Source organism: Camarhynchus parvulus, chromosome 5 (assembly GCF_901933205.1).
Source record: "Camarhynchus parvulus chromosome 5, STF_HiC, whole genome shotgun sequence".
Classification (NCBI taxonomy): Eukaryota; Metazoa; Chordata; class Aves; order Passeriformes; family Thraupidae; genus Camarhynchus; species Camarhynchus parvulus.
Window position 1 is genome coordinate 2,228,895 of NC_044575.1, and position 12,492 is coordinate 2,241,386.

At 40.8% G+C, this 12,492-nt stretch overlaps 1 protein-coding gene across 2 annotated transcripts in view; it reads right to left on the bottom strand.

The window, feature by feature from the left end:
* Positions 1-1,893: 1,893 nt before the first annotated feature.
* The window catches only part of WT1 (WT1 transcription factor), a 32,917-nt gene continuing 22,318 nt past the window's right edge, over positions 1,894-12,492 (bottom strand). Inside the window, exons 7-9 of one of the 2 annotated variants that reach the window (XM_030949745.1) lie at positions 6,645-6,734; positions 5,701-5,793; positions 1,894-2,084 (exon numbers count right to left, since the gene is read on the bottom strand). In XM_030949745.1, the coding sequence (XP_030805605.1) occupies positions 1,963-2,084; positions 5,701-5,793; positions 6,645-6,734 (305 nt within the window). In that variant the 3' untranslated portion in view covers positions 1,894-1,962. The remainder of the gene's footprint in view (positions 2,085-5,700; positions 5,794-6,644; positions 6,735-12,492) is intronic. The other variant, XM_030949746.1, reaches the window with a different exon arrangement.

Genomic DNA, 12,492 nt, shown 5'->3' on the forward strand with positions numbered 1-12,492 from the left:
AGGACTTGAAGAATTAACTGTTGAGTTTTCTTGACGATGCAGCTGCACTTTAAGAGAGAAAGCTCAACCCATCATAGAACTCCATTGTGTACATTAGAGGAAAAAAGCTTGGCAAGATACATTAAAGATTTTTGCTAAAGAGATACAAATATTTTGCAAGGGCAAAGGGCGCTGAGGCAGGCTGTACTCACTTCCAGAGAAAAGTAGGCAGGATGACAAAGAAACAGTAATATTTCTTTATCTTCGTTTTCACACTTCATCATCTATGAAAGACTGTCTTTTCCAACCTGCTGAACTGATTTAAGCCACCCCAACTCTAAATTAACTTTTACTTAAAAGTCAGTCTATGACATCCTAATCTAAGAAGTTATCTGTGCTTATGGTTTCAGCCCAGTTCTACAGAAGGCCACTTCTGCTATTTATAAATGGGATTTTGCTTGTTCTCTAAAGTTCTTACACAAATCTCAAGGCTCGAAAGAGAAGGAGTGGTTGGGTAAGAAGACGAAGGATTGAAGCAACTGCTTCATAGCACAATATGAAACTTGACACTGTTTTCTGCTGCCAGTATGATTCCCAAGTGAGATGGATAAATTGTGGTCAAGACCTGGACAGGTTAACTAGTGGTCATCAGTGCTGGTGGTACCTTTATATACAAAAAAAAAAAAAAAAAAAAAAAAGGATACTATTGGACAGGGCATTTGAAATTTAATACCAGACATGAAACAAGACATCTGTTGGACTCTCATTTGTTTCTCTTTGAATGGGCTTTAATTGAAAGCTCAGTGAAAAATGCAGGTTACATTCTTAGTGTTATCAATAGTTTGTAACAGCAACAACATCAGAACAGTGATGCTTCTAATATTTATACATTTTCTAGTTGGAGATGTCTAAGAGCAATACATTATCAGATATATATATATACACACAATTTCAAGCAATTAAAAGTAAATAATAAACCCCTCCTCCCAAAACCCTGAAATAATATATTTCCTTACACTAATAATGTCTTTTTCACATATACTTGACAAAGAGTCTTTTTTAAGTTACTTATCTTAAGAGAAATCTGTTAATGGAGATCCTGGACCAGCCCCATTAGAAGTTCAGTTTTAAGTTTATACAGCTTGCTAGCCACATAACCAGTGTGGCTTTACATTGTAAACAAATCCCAAATGTCTACAATGACTGAAATTAGTTTTGTGTAAAGGAGATCTATGCATCTCATGATAGAATAAATTTAAACCAATACATTAAAAAGAGAGAGAGAGAAGGAGAGAGCTAATTGACAAACAAAACAGTTTTAAGGGTTCAGTTATGCAATTCTTTAAAAACCAAGTTAACTTAATGGTAAGATTCTTATTTCTTGTACAGAGAGGCTTTGGTTCATCTGGCTTTAGCTGCTCTAGAAAGGCAACCTTTAAAAAAAGGTTTGACTAGTGAAATTTCAAAAGCAGAGCTTCCAACTCTAAAAGGGTTACCAGAAGTGTCTCAGGTGACTGTTCCTTCATCTTGTGAGGAAAGCTGTGCTAGCATTCAGGAGCCTCAGCATATGCAGGGGTGATGTAAGTGTACAGCTGACCTTCAACAGGGAGGAATCATCCTACCCACTGCAGGAATTAAAAAGGTACAGCAATTTGTACCTGGAAAAGTTCAAGTGAAAAGAGCACAAAAGAGCTGGAGACGGACATGAAAGCTGAGCACAGTTTATAGTAATCTTGAAACTGTGGAGGTCTTGCCTACTTCTGTACAAAACCACAAGTAAAAAATCTCTTGAACTTATTGACTAGGAGCTTGTGCAGCTCCAAATGGAAGGGCAGGCTGAGCAGAATCCTACGTTTTAGTTAACTTGTGTCAGATAGGATGCGAAGGCAGCTGCAGCTCTCTGACAGAGGTGATCGAGGATGGCTGAGAAAGTTTGCAGTAGCTTATAATGTCCCATCTGGTTTTTTCACTTGTTTGAACTGTCTAAAGGGCCAGCTGCAGTTTAGTCATGTTCCTCTGGTGCATGTTGTGGTGACGAACTAATTCATCAGACCTGGCAAATTTTTTTTGACAGCTGGGCCACCGGCAACTGAAAGGCTTTTCACCTGTTAACAAAACACCCTGTTATTAGCTGAGCACACAGCTCATCTGAGACACTGCTGGTTGTTTTCCCTGTGGGGCTCTGAGGAGCTGGCAGAGCCCCTGTCAGGAGGAAAGGCACCCTGGGCTGTCCTGAGAGGGCGTGCGAGTGCCCCCAGCTCCCGCTCACAGCAGCGCTCGGTGCCTTCCTACCTCTGCCTCAGCTGATGTTTCCCAGCAGCCTTTCCAGGTGATGCAGAACACTCTGCAGTGGTTCATTCCTGAGGCCAGGCCCTTGCTGAGCACCCTGCTGCCATGATTATGCTGCTCTTAGCTCTCAAATGACCAAGGTTCAAAGCCACCCTGGCATCCACACAGGCTTCAGCCCCAGCTCCGTGGTGGTGCAGGCACACTGTTAGTCACTGTGGAAACTGTCAGGGACTTTCTAGAGCTTGACCTCCAGTCAAGGGGAGTTTTTCCCAGCTAATTCAACGAGTTTTGGCTGAAGTTCTTTGAAACTGGTGAGTGTAAGTGAATATGGTAGAAGCAACGGGGTTCAGCGTGGAGTCTGCTGAGCCAGACTCAAAGATTTCCACCCTTGTCTAAATAAAGTGGATTCACATCTATGGGAGATGTCAAATGCTCAAAATAGCATTTTTCTAACATTTTCAAGAGCATGATATTCACTGCAAATAACTCCAAGCAAAGCACATTCAAATTTGACAAGAAATGCCACCACTTTTTAACTGTTTAACCCGGTCTCCTGATTTCCTGCAGTGTGTAAGTGGAATTTCAGGCTGTGTTTGTGATGCTGCAGGAATGCTGATGGAATGCTTCTTTCCTTAGCTCAGAGAAGTACCCAGTGACTCATGCTTCTTCTTCTTTTTTTTTTCCCTCAAAATAAATGCAATATTTTAAAGTATGTTCAGCTCTGGGCTCTTCAGTGCTGTCTACACACCTCATGCTCTCTAACACACTCCAGACACACTGGGGTGGTACAACCTCACCCAGGCATCTTCTCTTCTTATTTACCTCACACTCTGGGCATTTCACAAACCTGATCCAAATTCAGACAAAAGGAGATTTGCATAAATCTGTTTGCTAATTAAATAAATTTCTGTTTGCAAACTCCCATGTGAGGTATTTAAGTTGAAAGGGAATTCCTAAAATCTACTTCATCTACTTAGCATAAATGCTGGCAAAAGCATCAACTATCTCCCACAAGTGCATAAAACAGTGGGGGGAAATGGTGCAGATATCAGGGATCACATTTCCATTGCTGAACAGGTCTGTGGAAAGGAAGGAAGGAAGGAAGGAAGGAAGGAAGGAAGGAAGGAAGGAAGGAAGGAAGGAAGGAAGGAAGGAAGGAAGGAAGGAAGGAAGGAAGGAAGGAAGGAAGGAAGGAAGGAAGGAAGGAAGGAAGGAAGGAAGGAAGGAAGGAAGGAAGGAAGGAAGGAAGGAAGGAAGGAAGGAAGGAAGGAAGGAAGGAAGGAAGGAAGGAGGAAGGAAGGAAAGAGAAAGAAAGGAAGGAAGGAAGGAAGGAAAGGAAGGAAAGGAAGGAAAGAAGAGAAGGAAGAGAAGAGAAGGAAGAGAAGAAAGAGAAGAGAAGAGAAGAGAAGAGAAGAGAAGAGAAGAGAAGAGAAGAGAAGAGAAAGAAAGAAAGAAAAGGAAAGAAAAGGAAAGAAAAGAAAGGAAAGGAAAGGAAAGAAAAGAAAAGAAAAGAAGAAAAGAAAGAAAAGAAAGAAAGAAAAGAAAGAAAGGAAAAGGAAAGAAAGAAAGGAAAAGAAAGAAAAAAAAGAAAAGAAAGAAAAGAAAAGAAAGAAAAGAAAAGAAAGGAAAGGAAAGAAAGGAAAGAAAGAAAGGAAAGGAAAGGAAAGGAAAGGAAAGAAAGAAAGGAAAGGAAAGGAAGAGAAAGGAAAGAAAAGAGAAGAGAAAAGGAAAGGAAAAGAAAAGAAAGAAAAGAAAAGAAAAGAAAAGAAAAGAAAAGAAAAGAAAAGAAAAGAAAAGAAAAGAAAAGAAAAGGAGGAGTGAAGCTGCAGGGCAAGGTGGGGATGAAAAATCCCCACCTGCCACTCCTGCTCATCCCCCTCAGGAGCTGACACATCCAAAATTTTTGTCAGGAGTGGCTCCCTAGCACCAGCCCAGATGCTGTGCCAGCGGCAGGCAGCAAACAAAGCCACAGCAAGGCTGGTGGGGCTCAGATCCCAGGGGGAGCTGGGACAGGGAGAGGAGCTTCACTGGCACTAAAGAGAGCAGGTTCTTCACTCTAGCTAATCTGGGCTATAAAAAATGGCTGGAGTCATGCAAGTCCTGAATTAGCAGATCAGTTAGCAGTGAAGTGTGATGGGGAATGCAGCTCATCCCAGCCTGCCAGCCTGTTACCACCAATTTGTCTCTCCCAGAACATTACCTCTTGCTGGTTAAGAAAACATCTTTCTTCATGGAAATGCACAAAGACCCAGGCCCTGCAGCTCAGCAGGACCATGGGGACAGCCCAGGAGCACAGCCTTTGCCATTTGCAGATTGCAAGTGTAGACATGGCCATTGGGTGAAGCATTGATCTGGCCAGAGCCACAGACAATGCCACTGTTCTCAGGTGAATCATTTCCTTTATTAAAATTTCTCTTTTATTTTTGGAAGTCTGAAATGTGTGGTTTTTTTATGGTCCAGAAGAGAAAAAAGAATTCTTAGCAGGGAGAAAAAGATTTTCAGGCTCCTTGTCCATCTGTACAGAGACTGAATTTAAAAGGTTAACACCAGTATGGAAAACGCCGTGACATCCAACAACATGCCAAAGTGCTTGGTAAACAATTGTTTGGTAAAAACACTGCTGGTAAACAATTGTTTGGTAAAAACACTGCATGCATAGCAGAAGGAACAGTAGATGTCAGTACACAGGACTAATTCTAAAACTTAAAACTAAAATACAGAGTTTGCTGCTGCAGTTGCTCCTTAATGGTGTTTACATTTATGTGAGGGCAGAGTAGACTAAAATGGCCTCCCTTTTTTCTCTTCCCTGTATTTAGATGAAATACTATGGTTTCTACCCAAAAAAAAAAAAAAATTAAAATGTCCTTGAATATTTGAGTAAGCTTTTACTTTAGTGTCTGTCAGAGTGAGTTTGCAAAAGGCACTGCTTTTATCTGCTGGGGAGATTACAGCACAAGCAGCAAGAGCAGGAGCTGTGCTGTGCTATCCTGCATTAGGCTCAGCTGACACTTGGGAGAAGCATGAGTAGGCACGAATACTTTAGATTACAGACCTTTGGCTAAAGCTAGAATTAAAATTTCTATCTTGTAGGGCTCTTTCAGTAAAGGCAGTAGATCAACTTGACATTTGTGGGCTGAGACCGTGATGCTCGTTTCATAATAGCTGACAAAATTTATTTTGCCAAGCTGAAATTTCTTTAAACACGAAGGAAGAAAGCATAGTTTCTAAAATCACCTAAATCCCTTTGTGAGAAGTGACTATCACACCTGGGGAAAGCAGCCACACCAAAAAAATCAGCACACTGAAATTCTTTCTGCTGTTTGGAATATTTAAATCTTGGTTAAGATACTTTCTAACCATGTAATTCACAACAACATTGATTTAAAATTAAAAAAAAAAAAGAAATATAAATGTGAAGAAAAGTTTACGCACTTGTTTTACCTGTATGAGTCCTGGTATGAGTCTTCAGGTGATCAGATCTGGAGAACTTTCTCTGACAGGTTTTACACTGAAAGGGCTTCACACCTAAGAGACAAAAAAAAATTCTATTCTTCTTATGTCCCAACATTTTGGAATGGTGAATGAAATCAGATATTTATGAAGTTTCAAGAGCCAGGATTTTTTTTTGTTTGTTTGATTTGTTTTTTGGGGTTTTTTTCGTTGTTGTTTTTTGGTTTGGGGACTTTTTGGGGGTTTTTTTCTTTTTTTTTTTTTTTTTTTTTTTTGTTCTAGTTACTGTAACTGCTCCTCCCATCCCTGTGCCTACACATTACAGAAAGTTAGTCATTAATGAGGCCACCACCCTTTGCAACCTCCTCTGCCAGTGCCTGGGGCTGAAGCATCTGAACAGCTCCACCATAAACAAACCCACACTCAAATCATCTGCAGACATTGTTAATCCTGACCCTGAGGTTTGGCACTCAGGGCATCCTGCAGGAGCAAATGGGACATAAGAAAAATCAAGGTGCAGAAATCTATTTTCATGCGCTCCCAATAGGTTTAACTTACTTCACACTGCTGATTTACACATGACACAAAGGTCTTGGGCAAATTTTACACATTGGCAAATTTTTTCTTGCAGAACTGTTTTGTTTTAAGCACAATCTATTCTTAGTTAATGGTCATAGAATATAGAGCAAACAGTTTCATCATGAAAGTTGTTTCAAAAGATGGTGTCAGGATGTAAAAGTCACTAAACAACCACAGTAGTGCTAAAAGGCCAGTTAAAAATCTAAACATGGCCTTCTCCTAAAATTAACTTCAAGAATTTGGTGTTATGAGCAGACAACACCAGAAAAATAGAAATTTGAGGAGTGTAATTTCAGGATCACAATTCCTGTATGAACTCTAATTGCAGGCAGGCCTTGTCCACAAACCTGTGTGTCGTCTTTGGTGCCTTTTGAGTTGGTCTGAACGAGAAAATCTTCGTTCACAGTCTTTAAAATCACACTGGTAAGGTTTCTCACCTGGGGAGGAAAAACAGTTTGTTAGAAAATGTGGCAAAATGAGGGAGCACCTCAAGCTGAACCTGAAGATGAAATGTGCTGCTCTGAAAGATTTCTCTGCAGTCTGAAGCAGTCCAGTGGCACACCAGGACTGAATTGTCATAAAGCCATACAGCTCTGCTGGAAAGGTTGGCAAAATTCTACTGCATTGACACTGATACTGAATCTGCTCACTCTCAGAAAATCAGAGGTTAAAGCTGCAAAAAAAAATTCCTGTTGAGTGAATTTTTTTTTTTTCGGCTGGAAAAGAACAGGAATGTCTTGGTTTATATTTCCCTATAAACCCCATTAAACCCTTTCAGTAGCACCTGTCTCAGCAACACATAATTCATACAGGGGAACAACTCACAGTTTGAACTAAATTGGGTTTGAAGCAAAAACTAAATAAGTTCCATCCACACAGGTGACAGTTTAAACCACATTAATGAGAACAAAACTGAGCAAAAAATTCAACCTCAGAAAAAAGACATATTCTTCCCCAAAACACAATTAGGTTTCTTCCATAAAATGCCATTAAATAGAATTTCTCACGTAGCTGCACAGCTCCCACAGGCAAAGCCATGAATTTTGCAAAACCTCGTGTAAATATAAACTCTCCCCCTCCTCCCAGGCAGCTCAGCAGAGATCCTCAGGGTGGGATTTCTCATGGATGAGTTTTTTAGGAAAAGAAATGCCCAGGAGCCAGTGTCTCCAATGGACGTGGATTTCAATGCAAAGGAATGCACATAAACATGCAAAAAGAAATGCAGCAGCTGTGGAGTCTGAGGAAAGAGGGAAATGCTGCCAGCAGAGCACAGGGATGGTGGAATTTGGGCAAGTTCAGCCGAAACAATCCTTATGCTGTTACAGGAGCAGCTCCATGATCTACCAGGTCTGACTTACTGCTAACCTGAGGTCCCTTTGCACAACCCTGGAATCCTGCTGAAGTCTCTGCCATTTATCACATTTAAGAAATGTCTTAATAAATCTAAATTCCATTAAATGGCATTTCTGCCCACAGAAAGTCTGGTTCAGAGGCACAGCACAGAGCTTCAGCAGGAGCAGGAGGGGAGCTGCAGAGCTGGGAGGATGCTGGGCTCTGTCTGGGAGTTCTGCAAGAGTAAAAGAGTAAAAAAGAGTAAAAGCCTGTTGCTAACAAGACCAGATGAGAAAAGGAGGCTAATTCTGAAACCAGAGCCTGCAAGTGGGAATGAGAATCCAAAGGCTGGTCTGTATGTCCTTCACCAATTTAAACCCTTTTTCTTAAATAAGAGGCAGCAGCTCTGCCTGCTGTGGGAAGTGAGATGTAAAGCAAGGGTCCTGTGGGACCTTTTCCTACAGGAAAACACCACCTGGAGTGGGCAGAGGGGTTGGTTTCTCCCTGTTTCATTTTAACCTCCATCGCAGGTGTCCACATGTCTGATTCTATGGTGAGGACATCCATCCTGCTTGCACTGGTATTCTGAGACACCAGAGCAAACCAGTTTGGTTTAAAGCAGATGCATTTGACCCAGGTGACAGAGAACAAGCAGCATATTAAGGACAGCGTTCCAAATTCATCCTGGTGCAGCTAAAATAAAAATTTTACAAAAGCAACTAAATCTGCAAGAACAAGCTGACTTCCTGTGGCAGTCACCCCCAAGGAGTTTACTGATTCTCAAACCTAGGTGTGGACAATTTCTATGTCTGCTGGGCTTAATTTATTAGCATAGGAGATTAAAGTTGCCACAGGTGTTTGAAATAGTTCCATACTCTTTGACCACAAGGACTCCCTTGGGGGTGCCTGCTTTCCAGAAACCACTTACTTCCAAGGAATTCAGCCCTTTGGCAGATTTAAGAGGGGGAATGTCAGCAGAGCAGAATGCAGTGACAGGATGATTGTCTGCTAATTGCAATATAAACTTAGAAGATGGCTAAGGAGGCATTGGAATAAAACAGCATCGAGGCTCTGATGGCATGCACATTAAAGTATTTCTTTAAATACTTTGGAAAATAATCTTGGTTAAATTAAAGTCAGATTTAACCCATGAAGATATTAAAGGAAGCAATCTAAAATGTTTACATAGGGATATGATGACACTGGGAAGAAAACAAAAAGCAAATAAACAAAAAGAGGCACAACATTAGACAGAAATCCTAATTCCCCTTTCCTTCTCCATCTTCTGTGTCAGCTGCCAAAGCTGACTGCCACATAAATTTCCTCAGAACAGGACGACAGAAACATCCCAGATGAGAAAAAGTCTGTTATCCCCCTTGAAATTCCCACAGTGAGAGTGTCTCGTTTCCCCAGCCCTACCAAAGGCTCTCCAGTAATAGGCTAAAGTCTCTTTGTGTATGAAAATATCCAGTGATGCTGTCACCTCCTCTGTGAGCACACACAGCCCCAAATCAAACCAGGAGATGCAGATGGAGCTTCACCAGCCCTTCTGCCTGAGACATGATCACTTACACTGCTGAAAGAGGCAAGAAAGGGCATAATGAAACAATAAAGATGAGAAAGGATAGAGGGAATGGCATGTCTTGAATATGGCATGCCTTGAATATTTAGGAAAACGATTTTTAAAAGAAAAGGTCAAGAATTGTAAAACAAGGGTGAATCTGCCTTTCCACATATTGCAAGGAATGTTTCTAATAAAACAGATTTTTGTCAAAAGCAGTTAATTTAAACTGAGGGAAGTGTGCATGTTTTCTCTGGAGCAAATTCATTTGCTCAGGTGCATGGGAAAACAGAAAATTCTACTGCTGTAGCAGTTGCACAAAATATTCACAGTCACTGCTTTAATTAAGGATTTCTGCAAGAGTAAAAGCCTGTTGTTAAACAAGAACAGATGAGAAAAGGAGGCTGATTCTGAAACCAGAGCCTGCAAGTGGGAATGAGAATCCAAAGGCTGGTCTGTATGTCCTTCACCAATTTAAACCCCTTTTCTTAAATAAGTGTACCCACTTGATCAAACACGTCCCATGATCACAACTTTGCCTTGCTAATGCTACATTTTTATTTAATATCATTTGCTTTAGCAAACTCACACAACATACATGTTGATTTATTTACTAGGGAGCCTTTACAATTAACATTTTCTGTCATCTTCACACCATAGCTCAGCTGTGACATGTCATTACTATCCTGAAATTAATCTTGTATTTTAGATCCCTAAGCATTTTTGATTTTATGCTGTTGAAATATCAGCCTGAAAGGATACAGCTCGACATCCAACCATAAAGGACAACTTTCCTGATCTCCAGATTCTCACACTCTGTGGCAGCCCATACCTGCAGCTGACAGCATCAACCTATTTAGGCTAAAGAGCATCCCTGGCAAACAGGCAGAGGATTTTCTCTCTGCAAACCTGCTCAGCTTTGTGTTGGGATAAATCCAGTTTTCCCAATGAGTGGCACTGAACCTAAAGAGTCTCTGGTAAGAATGCTGATGCTTCCACCAGAAGTGAAATTTATGGAGGTCTAGACATCAATTTGTTTCTGCAGGGAAGTGCCTGAAGCCTGCCATGGAATGACAACTCACATTATTTGCTGCAAAGTTGAAAAGTTAGATGTATTTCTGCATTTCCTTTCAGAGGCCTATCTGCTGCAGCAAAATACACCAAGATAAGAAAAAAGCTTTTTTGGCTGTGCATGTTTCAATGAAGGCATTGTTAAGAACAGATAAGCAGCCTCGGAGGGTACAAAGTGTTAACATATTTTCAACTGAGGCTATTTGAAACATTGGTAAAAAGTGATTACAGAATCCAACTTTGTGTTTCAGGGCCTTGCTTGGTTTTGCAATACAGCAGCTGGGAAAGAAGGATGGAAGATCTGAGGAGCCAGTCCTTTGGATGTATCTATTATAGAAATAAAAAATATAATCTAGAGCCAACAGAATCCTGCAAAGATACAATCTGTTGGTTTCATATCATACATATGTAACAGCTTGTTTTCAAATCATGTGTTCATCATTTAAAAATGACCAAAATCTTTGATCTAGCACTACACTATGACAGCATAAGGTGGAAGAGCTCCAAACCCATGAGTCCAGAACCCCCTTACAGGAAGATTAATATATTGTTTGTTTGATTAGGAGAGGTGTGACAAACACAACCACATGATTTTTGGAAAAAAATGGTTCCAAATTTTGCTTGTGACATGCAAGAGAAAGAAGTCAGGGTTAGACAGACCCATGAAGTTGCAAATGAAATGCATCTGCATCACAACAGTGGGTTTGATGCCCAGGACTCCTGAAGAGCTTGGCAGTGGAAAACCTTCATGGCCACCAAGTCCAGACCATGCACACATCCAGCAGCCAGGACAATATGGTAACTGGGAATTTATCCCCTCCAGATGCTCCCACACTTCACCAAACCCTCCCAAAATCAGGACTGGCAGACCACAGGAGGAGACAGGAAATGAAGAGCATCATTTTCTAAGCCACTACAGCAGCTGGGAGTTTGGTAAGTGGAATTCCCAGACCTATAATAATAGGAAATGTCCAGTACCCATTCACCAGGCTGAGGACAAAACCCTGTGAGGTGATAAAGGGAAAAACTCCTTTCTGATCCTAAACCTGAACTCCTCAGCCAGGAGGAGTTGCTGCCCCAGCAATTTTCATCCCTTGCTTGCTCTCTCCAGCTGCAACCAGCCTGGAAACTTTACACAGCAATGCTGGCAGCAGCAAAAAGCTCTGGGAAACAAGCTGGCCTCTTATGGAAAGAAACTTCCAAAGGTTTGAGAAAGAAATAATGTTTTGCTGTCAACATATCAAAATTTGTGTGCAGAAGGATCTGTGCCCACCTGTACAGAAAAGGTGTTGGAAGGGAAAAAAGTGGTTTTCCTCTACCCACTTGCACTGCAGCATGAACCAGAGCAGAGGCCCCAAAGACAATGGGACCCCTCTAACCCTCCTCTGGGGTGTCAGACAGACACAGACCTATCCCCCATGTCTGTTGGGGGTTTTCTGACTTTACAAGCCTAAATTATATATGATATAATATTAAAAATCTTCTCCAGCTAAGGAAAAAACATATGTAAGCTGAAATCCTTGTGATTGATCCAGAAATAACACTGGGAAAGCCAAGCAACTAAATGGAATAAAATACAGGACCAGAGCAAACAAATAATGAATGCTAAAGCACAGAGTAAATCAATTTAGGAATGAAGGAAATAGTGATTATGAGAAAAAATTCAGAACTGTTTAGGCAATACTGAATTTAATGGCCTTCAAAAGATTTCCAATGTTCTTGGTTCCAATTTATTTATAGAAAACAGAATAGCATTTCTGTAGACCTTCCCTTCTAAAGATGAGCTTGCACTTACAGTCTAAAGTATCTTATATTTTTAATTTCAGCTGCCCTGAAGACAGCTGTCTCAATGTTTTCTGACTTGCCCATTCATTAATTAAAAGTGCTTTGTGTGCATTTCTCACAGTTGACACAATTAAGTGACTGGATGGTCTCCTAAAGGAGAAGACTGCAACTATCTTTATGAGATGTCAGTCAGTCTGCCAGGTCACCCAGCATGGGCTGCCCTCCTGCTCTCTTCCATCCCTTTGGTCTTCCATCACATCAGTGGTTAACTCAACATCCATATTTACAGATTACATCCACAGACTTCTTGGTAAGCACAGAAAGGACTTGCTAAATAAAAATATGACAGGCAATCAAAAAAAAAAAGAAAATTAAAACCCATAAGGAACACATCTAAAGATTTATCATCATTTTACACATCCAACAGCATCAATCTCCCAGCAGGG